At 44.4% G+C, this 21,683-nt stretch overlaps 2 protein-coding genes across 16 annotated transcripts in view; both read right to left on the reverse strand.

Moving 5' to 3' along the window:
• LOC116475645 (pseudouridylate synthase TRUB2, mitochondrial) overlaps positions 1 to 21,683 on the reverse strand; it is a 124,250-nt gene that overhangs the window by 37,659 nt on the left and 64,908 nt on the right. The window lies entirely within an intron of this gene.
• NR6A1 (nuclear receptor subfamily 6 group A member 1) overlaps positions 1 to 21,683 on the reverse strand; it is a 256,354-nt gene that overhangs the window by 2,720 nt on the left and 231,951 nt on the right. For 11 of the 15 annotated variants that reach the window (XM_058445821.1, XM_032165101.2, XM_058445815.1 and 8 more), the window contains 5 exons: positions 18,735 to 18,790; positions 14,980 to 15,134; positions 13,054 to 13,281; positions 10,836 to 11,090; positions 1,705 to 1,826 (listed from right to left, as the gene is read on the reverse strand). In XM_058445821.1, the coding sequence (XP_058301804.1) occupies positions 1,705 to 1,826; positions 10,836 to 11,090; positions 13,054 to 13,281; positions 14,980 to 15,134; positions 18,735 to 18,790 (816 nt within the window). Of the gene's footprint in view, positions 1 to 676; positions 841 to 1,704; positions 1,827 to 10,835; positions 11,091 to 13,053; positions 13,282 to 14,979; positions 15,135 to 18,734; positions 18,791 to 21,683 lie in introns of those variants that run through there. The other 4 variants (XM_058445822.1, XM_058445816.1, XM_058445814.1 and 1 more) reach the window with 2 other exon arrangements.

The following is a 21,683-nucleotide window of genomic DNA, read 5'->3' on the forward strand; positions in this document are numbered from 1 at the left end:
ACTTCATATAAATTCCCTAAAGAACCAGAGAATACCAGAAAACACTAAACAAATGACTGAATAACCTACCTTTACAAATTAATCCTTCACAATATCTTTAAATTTGCCCTTCGCTGGAACCAATCAGAAATCTTGCCAATACCTACACATTCACGCTTGTAACACACACACACACACACACACACACACACACACACACACAGCACCCTCCTATGCACTTCTGTTCTTAATCTTCTTTCTAGGCTGTCCCTCCATTTTTTTTAGATAGGGTCTCACTCTGTCACCTAGGCTGGAGTACAGTGGTGTGATCAACAGCTCACTGCAGCTGGCTCAATAGATTCTCCCACCTCAGCCTCCTGAGAAGCTAGGACTATAGGTGTGTGCCACCATGCTCAACTAATTTTTAAAATTTTCTGTACAGATGGGGTCTCACTATGTTGCTTGGGTTGGTCTCAAACTCCTGGGCTCAAGTGATCCTCCTGCCTTGGCCTCTCCAAGTGTTGGGATTACAGGCATGAGCCACTGTGCCTGGCCCCTCCATTTTTTCTAAATAGATCTCTCTCTTTCTCTCTCTCTCTATACACACACACACACACACACACACACACACACACACACCTTTTTATATATAGAATATGAACATAAATATTCTATATATAAATCTTACCCGCCCTTTGAGGCTCAGCTCAGATTTCTCCTCCTTCAAGAAGTTGCTACTGTTCTCCCCCCGTCTGAGGCACAAGTAATATGTCAAGTGCCATCAGAATGTATACTTCTTGAGGCCAGAGACCTGGAGTCTAAGTGTTCTCAATGTCTTTAATGCTCAGCACAGGGCTTGGCCTAAGGGAGGCATGCAGAACACCAGATAAATGCATGAATGGTGTAGAAGCAGGAAGAGGTTTGGCCAATGTAGGGGGAGAGTAGGCCAAGAGGAGAGGAGCTCTGGACTGAAAATCGGACACAGGACGAGGGCACTTGCAATGCCACAGGCAGCAGAACAGCCCAGTGCCACTATAGGAGCAGAGTACACATTAGCTACTTTGGAAAAAAGAGAATACAACCCTCCTCCCTCTACTGGTTTTATCAGCAGCTGCCAAGTGCTCCTTTGCAGGTAATATTCCACATGAATCACATTCGGCATTCTTTTAATTAAAAGCCATGCTTGGGGTGTGTGTGTGTGTGTATTTGTGCGCCCCTGCTCTGCCCTGTGTATTTGTGTGTGTGTGTGTGTGTGTGTGTGTATTTATGCACCCCTGCTCTGCCCTGAAGGGGCTGTCTGAACCACTGCCAGCCTGTCACAGAGGCCTTATCTCCAATAGTTTCATCAGTCACTCTGCTCTTCTTCAGTCACTGGTAAACTTGGTACATATTTAAAATGACGCATGTACTGTCCTTGGTGTCTGTGTGCAAATGCATTAAAACTGACTAAACAAAGCGAATCCTCTTCCTTCCTCTATGAGTTATAGAGATTGTGGCATTTCAGTTTGAAGAAAAAAAAAATCCAAAGCATTCCCGCATTCCCTGTACTATAAAGGGTCAGGGTGATGACAAGGGGGTGCACAAGTCTTCCTGGATTGAAACCCAGATGGTGTGATGGATTGCGTGTGGCCATCCTGAGGGTGAGGAGGGGTGAAACAGGAGGGCAAATGCTCACTGCCTGCCTCCCGCACTGCAAAGGTCCCTTTTCCCACCCCAGCCACTCACCTTGATTTAGGAAGTTAATTGCTTTCATGCAAGCATACTCCTCGTTGCTGACCTTTAGCTGATGGAACTTGTGATAGAGGTAGATGAGCCGCTCGATCACCTCCATCCCTTCATCACTAAATCTGGGGAACAGACACGGGTGTTAACAGTTGGCTGTGACACCAGTAGGGGCCAGGAAAGGGCAGCCAGAGAGCTCCTACAGCTCCTTAAACAGGCTGAGCTTGGGGGAAATGGGATCCAAAGCCACTTGGGAAGTACAGGCAGATCCATGCTTTGTCTACAGGCCAATGTAGCTCATGCAAGCTGCTTTTCCCAAGGTCAGGTAGAGTCAATCTAGGTTCAAATCCAGCTCCATCACACACAAGTTATGAGACCTTGGCAAGGTCATCTGACCCCTCTATGCTTTGAGGTCCTCCTCTGCAAAATGATAATGCTTGCATTCTTGGGCTAACAAGGGCCCAAGAAGGTCTGGAATATAAATGTGGAGAAGTACAACATTATTAAGATACAGCTATTGTTGAGATTCAGCCTCTGCTATCAATGGCAGCTGCCATGGTGACTCTATGTGAGCCTCTGCCACACTGCAAAAAAAGCTGCTGATTGATTTGCTTGTGTTAACTGCTTCCAGCAGAGCTGAGGTTATGCATAGTGAAAATTTTTATTGGCATCCCTGACTTTGGCAGGAGGGAGGAAAATGTTAACTGAGTTTCCATACCACGCCATCCTCTGTGCTGGGCACTTTGTGAGCATTATCACATTTAATTCTCTCAACCCTATGAGCTAGGTGAGATAATCATCAGCACTGTACAGATGAGCAACTGAAGTTCAAAGAAGGGAGGGGTCTGGTCCACAAATACAGTTAATTGGTGGACAGAGTAGGAATTTGGAACCCGAACCCAAGGCCTTGGTTTTTCCAATATCTAAGGTGGTGTACCCTAGCAGAAGGGGCTCAAAGCCCCCATGCTCCTTTCTTTGGGTCTAGGAGTGAGCTCTCTGAGGAAAGACCAAGTTTTAGGCAAAGGAGCCCCAGGCTAGGCCACCTCAGGGGATTAATGTTTTGGGTATACTTCATACCAGAGATGGAGATACCATAAATTCAAGGAGGCAAACACTTAACCAGGAAGCAGGAGTTTATAAAAGAAGAGGTCAAGTCTGGCCTGAGTCATTCTAGGAGTGGCCTGGCTAGTGGGCAGTGGGTCCCAGATAGGCCTTAAATATAGCTCAGTCACAAAGAGAAGCAGCTTAGCTTCAGGCCTGCTTCCTGGTGAGATCTTCAGATCTGCGCACTACAGACCTGTGCCAGGCCAAGAAGGCCCTATCTGGATAGGGTCCGGAACACCTGGGGATAAACTATTGCTTTCTGGAATCTACTGCTTTCTGTGTTAACTTTGAAGGCTTTGCAGGCTTACGCTTTCTGGACAAGCAGGACACTTTCTCTTGCTTGGGGAAAGCCTGGCTCTGGTTGGGGCCAGAGGCTCCCGCCCTTTTTAAGCACCAAGGGGAGCCTCAGCAGCAGGTAGAACTAGTTCTCCGTATCCATGGGTTCTATATCTCTGGGTTCCACCAACTGCATCAAAAATATTTTTTTACAAAACAATACAACAATAAAAAAAGACAAATTTTTAAAACACAGTATAATGGCTGGGTGTGGTGGCTCACACCTGTAGTCCCAGCACCTTGGGAGGCTGAGGCAGGCAGACTGCTTGAGCCCAGAAGTTTGCGACCAGCCTGGACAACATGGCAAAACTCCATCTTTACAAAAAAATACAAAAATTAGCTGGGCATGGTAGTGCGTGCCTGTGGACCCAGCTACTCGGGAGGCTGAGGTGGGAGGATCACCTGAGCGTGGGAGGTTGAGGCTGCAGTGAGCTGTGATTGTTATCACTGCACTGGCCTGGGCAATAGAGTGAGACCCTGTCTCAGAAAAAAAAAATAAAACAAAAAAACAAAAAACCAAACCAACCAACCAACCAAAAAACCTAAAAAGAAAAAAAAAAAACACCCCCCTCAAACAAAAAACCAGTGTAATAACTATTTACATGGCATTTACATCATTTATATTGCATCCAGTATTATAAGGATTCCAGAGATGATTTAAAATATACAGGAAAATATGCGTAGGTTATACACAAATACTGCACCATTTTATATGAAGGACTTGAACATCTGTAGATTTTGGTATCCATGGGGGTCCTGGGAGCAATCCTCCATGGATACTGAGAGATGACTGCACATGCAATTTGGAACGCTGACCTTCGGCCTTGGCATGGCTCCCAGTATGAGCTGGGGATTCTTTTAGCTGATTTGAGCTACTATGGCTGACTCAGTTTCTCTGCACCTGGCCCAATGGCTTTTACAACTTTACTGATACATTCCCAGCCTGGCCGATAGATTCATATTGAATAACCACAATAACCACCTATCTATAATACCGTTTCTACCACTCTACCATTTGTTGAGTGTCTGCTACCTGCGAGGCACATTAAGTATTCTACATTTAATCTTACTGATATTCCCAATAAATTCACAGAATGGATACAAATCATAACCCCCTTTGTTTACATGTGGAAATGAAGGCTCAGGGAGTTATTTACTGAGTCTCTATTATGCATTAGGCCTTTTCATATGCATGCTTACACTTTACCTTCCTGATAACCTGGAAGGATACATAGTAAGTATCACTTCCATGTTAGGGATGAGGAAGCAGAAAAAGGGGTGGCTACCCCAAGGTTGCACGGGATGTAAATGGTAGTGGTGGTGAGGCCAATGTTCAAACCTAGGTTTTCTAATTCCAAGCATATGGACTTTTCTCAGCACTACACTGCCTACCCTTGATCCTGTCTTGTTCTTAGCTGCTACCTGGAAAAGGCTAACCACATACTACCACAGGGGACCTTAGGAGTTGTGTCCCCACAGCAACTCAGAGCAGGGCCCAGCCCTGGGAGGATGTCAGGTCTGCTACAGTGCACAGAACTGCCCCTGCAAGTGCCTCCAGGATGCTAAGACTTGCAGGAGGCAGTGTGCCTGGGAGTGAAGACCACTCCTCATCATAGCACTGTGTTGGATATTTATGTTCTTGAGAGTGGGAAAAAAAGTTCTTTACTGCCAATTTCTTTCAGTATCTGCCTGGAGGGGTGGGGATGAAATGGGGTAGGGCATAAAAAAGGAGGACACAAGGGGAGAGGCAGTGTCAGCATCTGTCTGGTGGCCGAGTATGTAGCAAGCAAAGATAATGCTCTGTCCTTTAATCAGCAACCCCTTGCCCCAAGTGTTCACTCTGGCACTCCAGACCCTGCAGGTGTGTGGCTATCAGCCAGACCCCTAGCCAGGAGTGCCAAACCTGTTCCTGGCTGACTCTTGACCTGAGGGACACAAAGGAGTTCCCAAGTGCCTGGCCTGTCCATATGCCCTAGATCTGCCCTTTCTCTTGGGGACAGCACATCCCTCTTTTCCAAAATTCCTCCAACAGGCAGCCACCATGGACCCCCAGCAGTGATGGGGGCTGGCAGCCAGCCTAGCAGCCCCCACTCAGTCTCCACAGCCTGACTGCAAAGCTTTCCTCCACACCCCGCATCCCACCCCTTGATAAACAAAGTTGTTCTCTGTTCCATGGGCCTGCCTTTGCCTGCAGTCGTGCCTCCTCCACATCTGCCCACTCCAGTTTTAATGCCCCTGTATTCACTGTCTACAAATTATCAGCATTCAAAGCCAGAAAGTTGGACAAACACACCCATTCTTCTTCTAGGTTCCCATTACACAAGCATGCTGGGACAAGGAAAACATTCCTGCCAGGATCCCCCAAACCACTGGACCATTCAGTCAGCAACTGAAACTGACACTATGTAAGTTATGTCCCATTAAGGAGGCTGAGAGACTCAGTTGTCTCTTTTTCATTCATCTGAATGCACCTACCCCCAGGAGTGGCCATCAGCCACAACCTTAGAGAAATTGCCATCTCAGCACCCATGTACAGACTCCAAGATGAAAACTAAGACTAGTTTCAGGACAAATTCCAGAAAGTCAAACCTTTTGAAAATGCTCTGGGAAAATAAGAATTTAGTATAAGGCAATGTTAAGGAGGCTGGACATTGAAGCACAACAGATACAGGTGATAAACTTAGCTCCATCTCTATCTTGTAGCCTTTAATTTTCACCTCTCTCAACCTCATGCTCCTCATCTCTAGAACAGGGATAACATCAGTGCCAGTCACACAAGGTAGCAGTAAGAATTCAACAAATAATGTATATAAGGCACTTAAGATAGAACTTGGCATAATTGTTAGCTGTTATCATTACAAATAGCATCATCATCATCTCTCCCATTATTGTAGCAAAAATAAAAGCCTGTTTCCTGAGCCTTATAGTTAGGCAGGGAAGCTGGGAGGCAACTTTCCAGAGATCTAGCAGAAATGGAGCTGGTGCTCATGAGATAGAAGTGCCCATTAAAGCCCATCTAGCTCAAGGCATCTTCTCCTGAGAGGAGTCTTGATTAGGGCCAGGAGCAGTCACTGGCTGGTGCTACAATCTGCTTTAAATCAAATTCACCCGGTTCACTGTCTGATAACAGTGTGATTAAGGAATATGGGCACCATAAATTTGATTCAATATTTGAGAAGAGAAAAGGAGGTGATCATGTATCATCTGGGAAAAGCCTTTCCATGACAGCAGGAACTCACTTGCACTCAAGAGTTGTGAAGAAGTAAAGGCCATCTGGGGGAGTGGGAGCAAGGCAGTAGCAGGCAAGGTAGGAGAGTGTTATGGCCAATTACAGACTCCACAGCCTGGATGTCTAGTAGAGCGGTTACTGCTTTCCAGTGGTTCACCTGACTCTAGAGGTTCTTCCACTTCCTATGACCTCCTAGGCAGTCCTACATGCATCTCAGACTCCACAGACACCTAAACCAAACTCAGAGTTACTCATCTCCCATCCTGTTCTTCCCTGCTCCTTCATCCTGGCTAAGAAAATTGGTGCCCAGCTGCCTGGCTAGTCCAAAAAATCAGCAGTCATCACCAACATTTTCCACTCACTGAAGTCCCACTGACTTTATCTCCTTGACATCTCTTGGCTTTGTACTCCCCTCTCTGTCTCCACAGTCACTGCTGCTTTGTCCAGGCCTTGTTCTCCTTTACCTGGGCTATAGAACAGCCTCCTTCCTACCCAGCCACCATGCTCCAGTCTTGTCCACGCCAATCCATCCTGAACTTTACTGCCATAGAGATCTTTCTAAAATGCAACCTGACTGTGTAATTCCTCCACTTAAAAACTTCCCAAGATTTAATACTATTTACACAACAAACCCCAAATTATTTAGATTGACATTTGAGCACCTTCATGACCTGTCGTGCCTGTATGTTTCTCTCTAGTCAATTCTCCCCTCATTTCTCTGTCTTAGATACATTCTCTTTATACCCTAAATCCACAGAATTGCTTTTGATTCCCTGCACATAGCAACCATCCAGGATCTCTAACTTCTGGGACTTCGTGTTATCTCCTGCCTTCCTTCCTTCCTGTTCTCTACAATGTACCTAGAAATTCCCACTTCAAGGTGCAGCTCAAATGTCTGTTCCTCTGGTAAGTCTTCCCTGACTCTGCGAACAGACGTACTCACTCCTCGGTCTATGCTTGTACAGTTCTCTTCAGATGCCCCGCCATCTCCACCAACACAACCCTGCACTGTAAGCTGTATCTGCTTCTTTTTGCCTCCCAGTCCCCTAAATCAAGGATAGGGACTCTGAGTCAGAAACCATGTCTGCATCACCTGTGATCCCAGCTTCCTCCCCACAAAACACATGATACTCAGTAAATGGCCATGGAATCAGAACTAACATGTTGAAGTTTAACTGTTATTTTTCCATCGATGGATTCCACAGTAGAGTCCTAACAACAAATCCATTCCTATTCTCAGAACCCACTTGACAGCTCAGCAGCAACACATGTTCTAAAGACAGCAACGTTCAATAAAACTTTATGTGATGATAAAAATGATCTTTATTTGTACTAGTAGCCACTCGCCATGTGGCTACTGAGCACTTGAAATGTGGCTGGTGCAAATGAGAACTAAATTTATAATTTTAATAAATTTACATTTTAAAAGCCACATAAGGCTAGTGGCTACTGTAGTGGACGGTACAGCTTTAGATCCTCCTTGATCAGAAAAATTCCTACCAAGGAAGGAAAAGTTTCCTCACTACTCCTGCTGTTATTGACTTTTGCCTTGGTCTTGGGGCTTAAGGGACTGGCTACAGTGAGATAGGATGCCTTATGAAGCTCAAAGCCAAAGAGAACCCTGTACTGCCAGTGACCCCTGCCTGCCTGCAGAGGGCCTGGGCAAACCCATTACTCAGAAGTGGAGTCCAAAGGCTGATCTTGTAGTCCCAGGCCAAACTGGTAGATTCCAGGCACCCAGAGAGGCTGGGCTCCTTGGGCCAGCTCTGCAAACCCTGACAGCATCAGAGCAGGCTGACTGCTATCCAAACACCCCTATGGAGCAGAGTTATGGAGCAGGAGACAGGAATTTGATGGAAACAATGAATTAGAGTCTCTGGACAAGGGGTTAGGTCAACTGCAAAATCAGATAGCTCTATTTACCAGACAGAGTGTCAGCTGGGTTCAAAACTCTGTCATTTACAGATCACCCTGAAGCCAGTAAGCATCATTAATAAGGAAATACTAGAAAACAAGTACAGAGAGTCAGCAAGCTGACTCCTCCCTCCCCTAGCTGTGCAAAGGGCCTTTGCACGTCTTGGAGTACTGTTCTCTGCTTGAGTCTTGGCTTGTCTTTATGCCACAACTGGGTGGGAGGGGGAGATGGACCCCAGTTCTGTGAAGAAAAGTGTAAGGGCTGCTACTTTCCCCTCTCCAATTTTCATGGATAGGGCGTCTTTTTTTTTTTTTTTTTTTTTTTTTGAGACAGAGTCTCACTCTGTCGCCCAGGCTGGAGTGCAGTGGCGCAAACTCGGCTCACTGCAAGCTCTGCCTCCCCGGGTTCACGCCATTCTCCTGTCTCAGCCGCCCAAGTAGCTGGGACTACAGGCGTCCGCCACCATGCCTGGTTAATTTTTGTATTTTTAGTAGAGACGGGGTTTCACCATGTTAACCAGGATGGTCTCGATCTCCTGACCTCGTGATCTGCCCGCCTCGGCCTCCCAAAGTGCTGGGATTACAGGGGTGAGCCACCATGTCCGGCCAGGGGCACCTTTTCTTTTCTCCTTCTTGGTGCCCTGGAATCCCATGACTTCCAGTATTTTGAACTGGCCAATAAAGGTCATTTATTGAAATGTCTATTTAAATACAAATTAAGCATTATAAGACTTTTTTTTTTTTTTTTTTTTGAGACGGAGTTTCGCTCTTGTTGCCTAGGCTGGAGTGCAATGGCACAATCTCAGCTCACTGCAACTTTCACCTACCAGGTTCAAGCGATTCTCCTGCCTCAGCTTCCCGAGTAGCTGGGATTACAGGCATGTGCCACCACACCTGGCTAATTTTTGTATTTTTAGTAGAGACAGGGGTTCTCCATGTCAGTCAGGCTGGTCTCGAACTCCCAACCTCAGGTGATCCGCCTGCCTTGGCCTCTCAAAGTGCTGGGATTACAAGCATGAGCCACGCGCCTGGCTATAAGACTTTTCATATGGATTAACAAGGCAGAAAGTCATCTCAGCAGATCATCTGTCTTGATTTTAGGGGTCAGAAAATATGGCCACCCTGTGCTCCAGGTCTGCAGAGTAAATGAGTAAAAAGTGTGCTTGGACAGGCCCCAGAACAGCAGGGAGACGACCCACTCTGGACAGGGAGGTTTTAAGGATACTGGCCAGCTGGGATAAAATTTTATGCCAGAAAACGACAAAGAGAGTATCTCAGTCTTTTAGTCCTATCCTTTCAACATCTCACCACATGTCAGATGGAGTCAAAGAACCTAAGCTTTTCAGGCAGGCAGGCATATGCTCAAATCTAAGGCTCTGGATTCAAATCCCAAACTCTTACGGGGAAGTCTCTCTGAATTTCAGTTTTCTCATCTATAAAATAGGCACAACACCACCTATAAGGCTGGAGGCTGTGAGAAAAAAAGAAGACAATTAAAAATATCTAGCCTAGGCTGGGCGCAGTGGCTCACGCCTGTAATCCCAGCACTTTGGGAGGCAGGCGGATCACGAGGTTGGGAGATCGAGACTATCCTGGCTAACACGGTGAAACCCCGTCTCTACTACTACTTTTGTAAATATACAAAAAATTAGCCGGGCGTGGTGGCAGGCCCCTATAGTCCCAGCTACTCGGGTGGCTGAGGCAGGAGAATGGCGTGAACCTGGGAGGTGGAGCTTGCAGTGAGCCAAGATCGCACCACTGCACTCCAGCCTGGGTGACAGAGCCAGACTCCGTATCAAAAAAAAAAATCTAGCCTAGTGCCTGGCACACTGTAGGTACCAAAATGACTCCTAGGTCTCTTTCTTGGATTGTAAACTCCAGTTCAGAGCCTCTCTTGCCTTGTAGGCAGAATTTATATTTTTATTTTTCCTGGATGCATTATCTCAGTAATCCAAGTATAATAAAGATCAGCTGGGTGCGGTGGCTCACACCTGTAATCCCAGCACTTTGAGAGGCTGAGACGGGTAGATCACTTGAGGTCAGCAGTTTGAGACCAGTCTGGCCAACATGGTGAAACCCCATCTCTACTAAAAATACAAAAATTAGCCAGGCGTGGTGGCAGGCACCTGAAATCCCAACTACTTGGGAGGCTGAGGCAGGAGAATCACTTGAACCCTGGAGGCAGAGGTTGCAGTGAGCCAAGATCGCACCACTACACTCCAGCCTGGGCGACAGAATGAGACTCTGTCTCAAAAAATAATTAATTTAAAAAAAAATTACAGCTTAGCATTCTGCTAAGCTTGAATGCATAAAATGTATTCGTAACAATCATCTTACTGGGGAAATTCTGTTATCACCCCATTTTACCAGTTCAGAACCTGAGGATCGGAGACTTGGCCAAGGTCACAAATCTAGTCAGTGGCAGAGTGAGGATTCAAATCCAGGCCTATGAGGTGTAGTGCCTATCCTCTGAAGGGCCAGGCAACTCTGCCTTACAGGGATGACAATTGTTTGGTTGTTTGGTATTTCTTCCCCAGCCAGGAGCCCTCACCTGTGTAGCTCTTCATCGGAGGGCGAGTACTTGGCAGTAACATCAGCCAGTTCCCCAAAGATCTGCTTGCTGTAAACGGTGAGGGAAGACAGCAGGATTAGCTCCTGCCACGTAGAGCTCAGGAGGCACGTGTAATCCTTGATTGAGAGCTCGCAGAAGAAAGGCAGTTTCTTGATCCAGGCAATCTGCCTAAAGAGCAGCTCGTCGGCCAGGCGGCAAAGCAGGGCAAACAGTTCTGCCTGTGTCACAGCATATCTGAGGGGCAGGAACGGGGGAAAGTCACTTCCATTGGTCAGAGGGTGAGGATAAGGGTACAGAGAGAAGGTAGTCCCAAGGGCACAAAGAGACCCTGGCAATGGGCTCCTTGCTCCATGCCCACGGGTCTCCAGTTCCATTCAGTGTGATTTTCTGATAAAGGGGGAGGGCTGAGGCCAGCAGCAAGTTCAGGGCTGGCGAGGTGGGTCTGGTGAGGAAAGGCTGCCGAGGGGAAAAGAGACTTAGAAATGTGTGCAATTGGCTGGGTGCAATGGCTCATGCCTGTAATCCCAGCACTTTGGGAGGCCAAGGCAGGTGGATCACTTGAGGTCAGGAGTTCGAGACCAGCCTGGCCAACATGGTGAAACCCCATCTCTACTAAAAATACAAAAATTAGCCAGGTGTGGTAGCATATGCCTGTAATCCCAGCTACTCAGGAGGCTGAGGCAGCAGAATCACTTGAACCTGAGAGGCGGAGATTGCAGTGAGCTGAGATTGCACTAATGTACTTCAGCCTGGGCGACAGAGCAAGACTCTGTCTAAAAAAAAAAAAAAAAAAAAAAGAAAGAAATGAGTCCAATTGTCAGGGAATATGACTTTCATTGTTGGTGTTCTCTAATGTTCCACGTCTTAGAGAAAATCCAGGTCACTCCTGTTCAAATTCTGGCAATGGAACTCTAATGGGGTGGATCTGATGCCCACCCAACAAAGGAACTGGCACAAAAATAAGCCTCACGTCCAGGCCACTGAAGAGAACAGAACAAGTTCAGAAGCTTTTTCTGCTCTCACTCCACCCCCTGGTGGTGAGTTTAGGAACCAGCATTGCTCAGCCTTTCCTTTAAGATAAAGCTGGAATAAAAGGGGCCTTTGAGACCACAGACTCACAGACCCAAGAGTTTCAGCTTACTTCCTCTCAAGGCCCCTTGCCAAGACTTTTCCTCACACTCCTATATCTAAATTTTTTTTTTTTTTTTTTTGAGACGGAGTCTTGCTCTGTCACCCAGAGCTGGAATGCAGTGGCACAATCTCGGCTCACTGCAACCTCCACCTCCTGGGTTCAAGCAATTCTCCTGCCTCAGCTTACTGAGTAGCTGGGATTACAGGCGCGTGCCACCACACCCAGCTAATTTTTGTATTTTTAGTACACACGGGGTTTCACCATGTTGGCCAGGCTCGTCTGCAACTCGTGACCTGGTGATTCGCCCACCTAGGCCTCCCAAAGTGCTGGGATTACAGGCATGAGCCACCACACCCGGCTTCCTACATCTAGATTTACAAAGGGTTTGTGTGACCTCCTTGTGGGTAGATATTTTAATCTCCTCTTCTGAAACTGGAAACTAGCTTAAGAAATCTCAGGATACCTTCCTGGGAGGTCTAAGCTTGATAACACTCAAATCGCTTATGCTCTAGGCCAAAGGAGTAATGGATGCAGCCACGGGTAGGCCCGAAGGCTGAACTATTATCTCCTCAGGTAGAGCTGACTAAAGACTGAAAGAACACTCCTTCCACCCATCAAGCCTGCACTTAAAAGTGGACACATGCCACCAGGCTAGCCATGGGGATGCTGGTGAGGGGTGCAGACAGGCTACAACCAGCTAGGGCTTTGTGAAGGAGCCTATATCTGATATATAACTATTCCCAAAATTACTGCTCATCTCCAGCATGGAAGTGCTCCGACCCATCCCAGGACCTGGCTTACCTAGGCCCAAGCAGAAACAAATGCCCTTCTTATCTCAATTCCATAGGAACTGGAAAGTAACCTCAACTCCATGAGAAAGGATGCTTAAGGAAAAAATAAGAGATCACTGGTTTCAAAGATAACCACAGATTTGGCCTCTGACACTTGAGTCATTATCCCCCCAACTCATTCTGAAGCCAAGGGTATAGGAGCCAGGGAGCCAGTGGGTGTGGGGTAGGGACACTTTGAGACTGCAAGGGGCCAAGAAGGGCGGAGCTCACTCACCCATCTTCGATCAACATGGGTGTGCCCAATGGTTCCAGGTCCTCGGCTGATAACAGCTGGTGAATCAGACTGTATGACTGGGGATCCAGGCTGCGAGCTTGTGGGGGCAGAAGTGGTGAGTGGCCAGAATAGCTAAAAAGGTGCGGTATATATTGGTAATGTGGAGGCACAGACATTCCCATGTACTGTTCCCTGAATGCCATGAATCCATTTAGTTCCACAGACCTACTGGAGAGAAAAGTCTTGCGTCAAACAGAGGCATGGCAAGTCTAGTAATTACTCAAAGGAAGTGAGCCAGAAGGTGACTTTAGGTATTCTTTGAACATGAGGTATGTGTCTTCATCAAGCCAGGGGGCATAATTAATAGTTAAATTCATGTCTCTCCTACTAGATTTCCATCTGTAAGACAAAGACTCTATGGGTATATGAATGTTGGGGTCACCATTGGACACTCAGTGCATGGCAGAGTAGCTAATGAATAAATATTGGTTGAATGAAATCTTTGTATAGGTGCCATGTCTGGACAGTTTTTTAACAGATACGTGTAGACTATGATGACAAAGTGGGTATTTGTATTATAATATTGCTAGGAAAACTAAGGCACAGACAGGCTAAGTGCCTGGCTAGGCTACAAAACAAATCCAGCATCTAGCAAGGAACCCGGCATGTGGCAACAACCCCCTAAATAGTCCAAGGAAAGAACAAACGAAGGAGCACCTGAATGGGATAAAAGCTTTAATTAAATATGAAGACAAAGGTAGATTTTTGCCTTCCTTTCCTTTCTTGGAGAAAGCTAACCACTCTGTTAACTAATTAAAAAAAAAAAACAAAACCTAAGCCAGCCACAGTGGTGTGCACCTACAGTTTCAGCTACTTGGGAGGCTGAGGTGGGAGGATCACTTAAGGCTAGGAATTTGAGACAAGCCTGGGCAACATAGCAAGACTCCATCTCTTTTTTTTTTAAAAAAAGTACTTAATTAAAAAAAAAAAAAAAGAGTCTTGCCATGTTGCCTAGGCTGGTCTTGAACTCCTGGACTTAAGCCATCTACCCACCTTGACCTCCCAAAGTGCTGGGAATACAGATGTGAGCCACCATGCCTGGCATCTCTTAAGAAAAAAAAAATCCTCCAGCTTTTGCCTAAATGTATCTCCTATAACTGGGGCTGGCAAACTTTGGCTTGCAAGCTAAATCCAGCCCACTGCCTATTTTGGAACACAGCCATGCTCACTGGTTCACATAATGTCCATGGCCATGGCTGTTTTCACACTACAAAGGCAGAACATAGAAGCTGAGATCCAAACCATTAGGCCCGGAAAGCTGAAAATATTTATTATCTGGCCTTTGCAGAAAAAGTTTGTCAATCCATATCCTATAAGAAAGGTTTCTGGGGAAAGGGAAGCTTCCCTAATAGCTGAAGGCTCTATTTCACACTCGACAGCTAACTGAAGATATGCTTGAACCAAGAGTTTCTAAGTTTGTATTCTCTGAGAGCAGCAAATTTGACTGGCTTAAAAAGCCTTCAATGTTTCTTAAAATTTATAAAGTGAAAAACATTGACTCTTGTGAGACAGAGAAATTATAGTTTAATTCAAAACTGTCAAAAAGGTTTATTTCAGTGATAAATGAGGGAAAATGGCAACATTTAAAATGTTATTCTGTTAGGTGAAGAATGCATGGGCATGGATAGAAGCTATAGCACTTTATCAGTCTGCAGAAGAGACCACTGACATTTTCAAGGTCTTTAGCATAAAAGGGGCTGGGAAACACTGTTTTCAATCATCCTGACCCCTACTCCAAGAGTCTGAGGGAGCAACAGTACAATGGCTGAGACAGCCTGGCAGGGATACTCAGCCAGAGGTTTTCTGGAGGTCTCCCCTTGGTGGGGGATCCCTAGATGATGACCATGGGTTTGCCTTAAAGCTCACCTGGAGGACAGTGTGGAGCCTGGTGAGGGCTGGTTGCTCTCCGAAGCCCTGTTCCCAGGGGAACTGTGGTCACTATCACCATGGCTGCTCCAGTGATTGGCCTCTTCCTCAAACTCCTGCCCAGACATGATCCTTTCGATTTCTTCTTCTGATATCTTTGACAAGGAATTGAGACATGTTAGATGGGTGCTCAAGACACTCTCTGTTCTTTCTTCAGGACTGAGAGCTTATTTAAATCTCATAGGATTTCCCAGAAACCTAGGTTCCCTCTCCTCCATCCCCATACTCCCAGCCTCTCACTAATCTTAGGACGGCGTGGCTTCCTTCCTACTGGCCTTCCTCCTGCTCATTTACGCTACTCTCAAGCCGTGAAGCCTCAAGGTTCTTTCAACTCCTTTTTGTCCTTGAGGCTATTCTTTTCTAACCCTGAAACACCACTCCTCAATGACAATCTCCTACTTGCCCTTTAAGATTCAATTCAAATGTCACCTCTCACCAGGCATGGTGGCTCATGCCTGTAATCCCAAAACTTTGGGAGTTTCAGGAGTTCAAGACCAGCCTGGGCAACACAGTGAAACCCGTCTCTACAAAAAATAGAAAAATTAGTTGCGCCTGGTGATGCATGCCTGTAGTCCTACCTACTCTGGAGACTGAGGCAGGAGATTCTGGCCTAAGCTCAGAAGATTGAGGCTGTAGTGAGCCATGATCACACTAACCCACCCCAGTCTGGGTGACAGAGCAAGACCCTGTCTTAAAAGAAGACAAAACAAAACCAAACAAAAAACTCCAAATGTCACATCCTTTGTGAGGCTTTCTATCACCACATTTTGGATACTCTCTTCAACAAATAGTGCTGGGAAAACTACATCCACATGCCCTGCCCCCACCCCCCAAAAGACGTCGAACCCTTATACCGTTCACAGAAGTCAACCTCAAAATAGATTAAATATTTAAATGTAAGATCTAAAACTATAAAACTCCTTGGAGAAAACACAGGGCAAAATCTTCATAAAACTGGTCTTGGCAGTGATTTCTTGGATGCAACACCAAAAGTACAGACAACAGAACAAAAACAGACAAGTGTGACTACATTAAACTAAAAAGCTTCTGTGCAACAAAGGAAACAATCAACAGGGTAAAAAGATACCCTATGAAATGGGAGAATATATTACCATACATTTGATAAGGGGTCAACATCCACAACATACAAGGAACTCCCATAACTCAGGAACAGAAAACAAAACAAAACAAAACCCATTGAAAAATGAACAAGAAACTTGAGCAGACATTTCTCCAAAGAAGACAAATGACCAATAGGTATATAAAAAGATGCTCAATATCACTTATCATCAGGAAAATACAAATCAAAACTTGAAGATATTACCTCACACCTGTTAGGATGTCTGTTATATGTAAAAGAACACAACAACAACAAAAAAACCCAAAAACAAACAAACAAACAAATAACAACCAGTCCAGAAAATAACAAGTGCTGGTAAGGATGTGAAGAAATGGAAACCCTTGTGCACTGTTAGTGGGAATGTAAAATGGTGCAACCACTATGGAAAACAGCATGGAGGTTCCTCAAAAAGTTAAAAATAGAACCACCATATGATCCAGCAATCCCATCTATGGGTATTTATCCAAAAGAACTGAAATCAGGATTGTGAAGAGATTATCTGCACTTCCACGTTCACTGCAGCATTATTAAAAATAGTCAAGAAGTGAAAACAATTTAAGTGTCCGATGACAGAGAAACGCATAAAGAAAATGTGATATATACACAAAACACCTTAAAAAAGAGGGAAGTCCTGTTATATGCTATACCAACGGTGAACCATGATGACATTACACCAAGTGAAATAAACTAGTCACAGAAGCACAAATACTGCATGATTCCACTTTATGAGGTATTTAAGGTAGTCAAACTCTTATAAGCAGAAAGTGGAATGGTGGCTGCCATGGGCAAAGGGAGACGAAAATGAGGAACTGCTGTCTAATGGGTATAGCATTTCAGTCATGTAAGAGATGAAAAAGTTCTAAAGATTTGCTGTTATCAGAGTGTGCATATAGTTAACAACTCTGTACTGTATAATTAAAATTTTGTTCAAAAGGTAGATTTCATGTTATATGGTTTTAACTTCTGCCATAATAAAAAAGAGCAGCTATTAGTCCAGACCAAAACACAAAAAGAATTTATAAGACATGTATATGACTTGAATAACGAGAATAAAAATGTTTTAGAAAAAAAGAATAAATACAGCAGAGTTGGGAGTCACACAGCCTGATTGAATGTATGCTGTGCTCATATGATAGGAAATCCCCCAAACATCATCAGTGTATGTCTTAAGACAACTCCAAACACCTTTCTTTCATTCCCTCACATTTATCTGGCTAAATCCTATAAATTTACCCAGTAAATATCTCTTGAGTCTATTCTCTCCCCTCAATCTGCACTGCCATTGCTCTGCTTCAAACTATTATCTGTATCTCTTGCCTGTACTTCTGTGAAAACCTTCTAACTGCTTTCTCTCTCCCTCATTTTCACTCACCCTCACCTCACTCCTCACAAACCATTTCTACCTGCTAGAATGATCTTTCTAAAATGCAAATCTAAATAAAACCTTTTAGTGGTTGCCTCTTGGCTCATACCAGTAACAATAATAGTTTTTTAAAATTTTATTTGTGGTAGAGACAGGGTCTGTCTTGCTATGTCGCCCAGGCTGGTCTTGAACTCCTGGCCTCAAGCGATCTTCCTGCCTCAGCCACCCAAAGTGCTGGGATTACAGGCGTGTGCCACTGTTCCTGGCCACTAGTAATTCCTAAGGCATGCTCTCTGCCTACTAGTGTGCCAAGGGATTCACCTGATTGGCAGAGATATATCCAATTTTCTACTCTCATGAAGCTCTTCTGCTGGCAAGTAAGAACAACAGGTTAAGAACAAGCGGTGTAGGCTGGCCCCACAAAGACTACTCCTAAGGAGCTGTAGTCAAAGACAGTTGAAGGCCACTCCCTAATGAACTGATTCCAAATTCAAGGAATCTGCCTTATCTTCTGCCACTCTACTACATGTGCCCAATGTTCCAGCCTAATTGAACAAACTCCTTGTCATAGAGATTCATCGTTGGGTCTTTTCACAGTCTATTTTCTTGAGTGTCTCTAGTCCCCAACCACGGCTCTAGCCCAAACAGAATAGATGCCCCTCCCTCTGTAGTCCCTGGGCATCCTCTGTTACCTCTCACCTTACTATGATGTCTGTTTACCTATCTGTTTCTCCCATTAGACTGAGTTCACAGTATAGGGCCTGGAAGAGCAGGAACTCAGTAAATGTCTGTGGGATTGAATGGGGGTATTATCATTCCTACTCTACAATAAGACAATAATATTCTGCTGATATATTTTTTAGATGAAACGAACAAAGCAAAGTAGTCTTGCTCATTTCTGCCAGGCTTAGTTATCTATAACCTTAAGGATTGATCAAAAAGTCCTCTGGATGGTTCAGAACCATAACTGGGTTCACTGTGGAATCCTTAGGAAAGGCTGAGGGATCACAGGAAGAGCTTTAATCATTAACTTACATATTTAAGATTTTTCAAAGCACTTTCACATCCAGGATGTAAAACCGCTTTTACAGAAATGAAAGCAAAGATGACTCTCCTCAGCAGCAGATGAAAGAATCAAGGTGAGCAGTTTCAGGAACAGCTGGAGCCCTGGGCTTCCAGGATGGACCACAGAGACTGAGGTCTAGAACTCACCTGGACTGGCCCAATGCTCTTATTCCGGCCTCCAGGCATGCCATCTTCTCTGATAGCTGGAAGGAAACATAAGTCAAGAAAGGCAGTCAGAAGCACACTCATATAAGTCTTAGCACAAAAAGAGAATTTACTTGGCCAAAAGCATAAGACAGTAATTGGTGAATCCAAGATTAAAACACAGGTCCTTCTGGACCCAAAGCACACAATTATTTCTATTATTCCAGGCTCCTTCATAGGCAGCAATATTTTGGGGCCCCCAAGGCATTGCGTACATACTACACACACTGTATACATTCAATATATTCAAAAAAGGCGATAACACTGTTCACTAGTCCTTCAGTTACAAACATCCTGCCAGGATGATGCATCTTAAGGTTTTGACAAATTCTAGAGGGGGGGCGGACAGAGTATTTCCATTTTTAAATAAAATAGTTTGTATTCCCAGCCTAAGTTTAGGTTTGATTTGTAGAATCAGAACAGGTTTTTTGTTTTTTTCATTAATCAGAATTTGTACCTCAATGGTTTCTCCTTGCAAAGGCAGTCAGTAGAGCACCTGTGTAGTTGAAGGAGCTTACCTAGCATTTTGTAAGTATAAAAAGCATCCTTTAAGTAGTATCTCCTGACTAAGAATAACAACTACTACTAATATTATCATCACTCTTTATGGAACACTTAATACGGGGGCATAGAGAAGAACCCCTGATTTGCAATTATAGTAGGACCACAGTATTAGGCAATCCTTTCTGGAAAAGAAAACTTCTGAACTGAGTCTAAAGGTTAAGTAGGATTTAGGCAGCCAGGAAAAGAGTGCTCCAGGCTGAGTGAACAGTGTACAAAAAAGCAAGCTGAAGGTAAGAATAAGCTCTTCTTTCTGGGAACTTCCAAGTGGCTTAATCTGGCTAAAGCATAGGGGAAGGGTGGCCTATGTGGGGGAAGAGTAGCATGAGAGAAGGGTGGAAAGGCCTATTGGGCCTAGATCATAAAGAGCCTTGAATGCCAGACTAGGGTATAACTTTAGCTAAGGAGCTTGAGGACAAGAAGGAATGTAGGGGGGCACTGCGGTCATATTGGGATTTTTCAAAAATCTTTGTGACAGCCACTGTGGAGGGTAGCTTGGAAGGGGTTAATGTTAACAATAACAGAAGATAAGCTAATGACATTATGTAATAGCAGGCCTTCCTAGGATATACCTGCCACTTTAAAAAATTAACATAAGGAATCTAGAAAGTTCCTGAGGCAGGGACTGATTGCCTCAAAAGGTGGGAGCTCCAAGTATAACCCCGTTTCTGAGGTAACTAAAAGGCTGACAGGAAATTCAGAATTAAGTAAGTTAGGGTCCAAATCCTGTTTCTTCCTGGTCTGTATAATTATGAACAAGTTTCTTTGCCTCTCTGGACTTTGGCTTTACTGAAATGAAAAGAGAGAATACTGGTACTTGTTTTACGTTACATTACATAAAATGGTATGGCTAAAACACCAACCCTAGGGCCTTGCATGTAAAGTAAGCACTTAGTAACTAATCCTTCCCTCTCCCTAGCCTCTTTGAGTTAAAAATCCAAGGTTCTATTCTCAACTTTGCTAGAATCTTAATATTTTCATCTGCTAAGTGGAGGCAACATGGTCGGTCTGCTTTATAAAAAGCTGTTGTGAATTTGGAGTAAGAAACATACATAGCCTATGTTAGAGCTAGATGTATGCTGCTTGTTGGCTGGGAGGTCTCTTTCAATCTAATTTCAAGTTCTAACATCTTTACAATCGCTTCTCTGCTGTTCCATGGTCAATGACAGTCTTTGGGTATTTGTATTTCCAATAATAACATCTCACATGTCTTTATTTCACACTTGATCTTAGCCAAAAGGCCGAGAAGCGATACATGTCTTTATTTCAGCTCATAGGAAGAGAACAAAGATCTGTCACTGGCATACAACACCAAATATATTAATAGTTCAGCTGTTACCTCATTTTCACTGTCCTGGAGGTGTGAAAAGAACGCAACATACTTTACTTTTCATTTAAAGAGCCACATGTCTCAAAGATTTACATCTTGCCAATCTCTTGTTCTGAAATTCAAAAGCTCATCGGCCAGGTGCAGTGGCTCACACTTGTAATCCCAGCACTTTGGGAGGCTGAGGAGGGCAGATCACCTGAGATTGGGAGTTCAAGACCAGCCTGACCAACATGGAGAAACCATGTCCCTACTAAAAATTCAAAATTAGCCGGGTGTGGTGGCACATGCCTATAATCCCAGCTACTCGGGAGGCTGAGGCAGGAGAATTGCTTGAACCCGGGAGGTGGAGGTTGCGGTGAGCTGAGATGGTGCCATTGCACTCCAGCCTGGACAACAAGAGCAAAACTCCATCTCAAAAAAATGTTCATCTTCTTCCTCGACCCCACCCAGAATAAGAAAATGCATATATGATAGAAATCTACTATGTGTTACATACTGTTCTCTGAGGTAAAATCACTCATGAGTAAAGTATTAGTATCACTCCCATTGAACAGATGGATCTAAGGCTCACAGAATGAAGTATTTTGCTGGAAAAGACAGAAACTAAAGAGCAGAATCAGGGTTGGAACCCACGCTATCAGACTCTAAGATCAGACTTCCTTCTACTACTACTATGTATGCACCCTAGTGGAGAAACATAAGATACTTTTAGGTGGTGCATAAACTCTTAATTATACATTCTTAATTATTAATTATTCTTAAATTATACATTTATTCTGATGTGCAACTCACATGGCAAAATGTTAACAATTGGTGAATTTGGGTAAAGGGCAGATGGGAATTCTTACTACTGTTGCAAATTTTCTGTAAGCTTGAAATTATTTCAAAATAAAACAGAACAAAATTTTAGTGAGGTGGTAAAGAATTGACTTTAAAAATTAACTTTGATTTTTAAAAGTTATTGAAAGACTAATATAAACAGCAGTACCCATTTAGAGATG

This window comes from Hylobates moloch, unplaced genomic scaffold, assembly GCF_009828535.3.
Source record: "Hylobates moloch isolate HMO894 unplaced genomic scaffold, HMol_V3 SCAFFOLD_10, whole genome shotgun sequence".
Lineage (NCBI taxonomy): Eukaryota > Metazoa > Chordata > Mammalia > Primates > Hylobatidae > Hylobates > Hylobates moloch.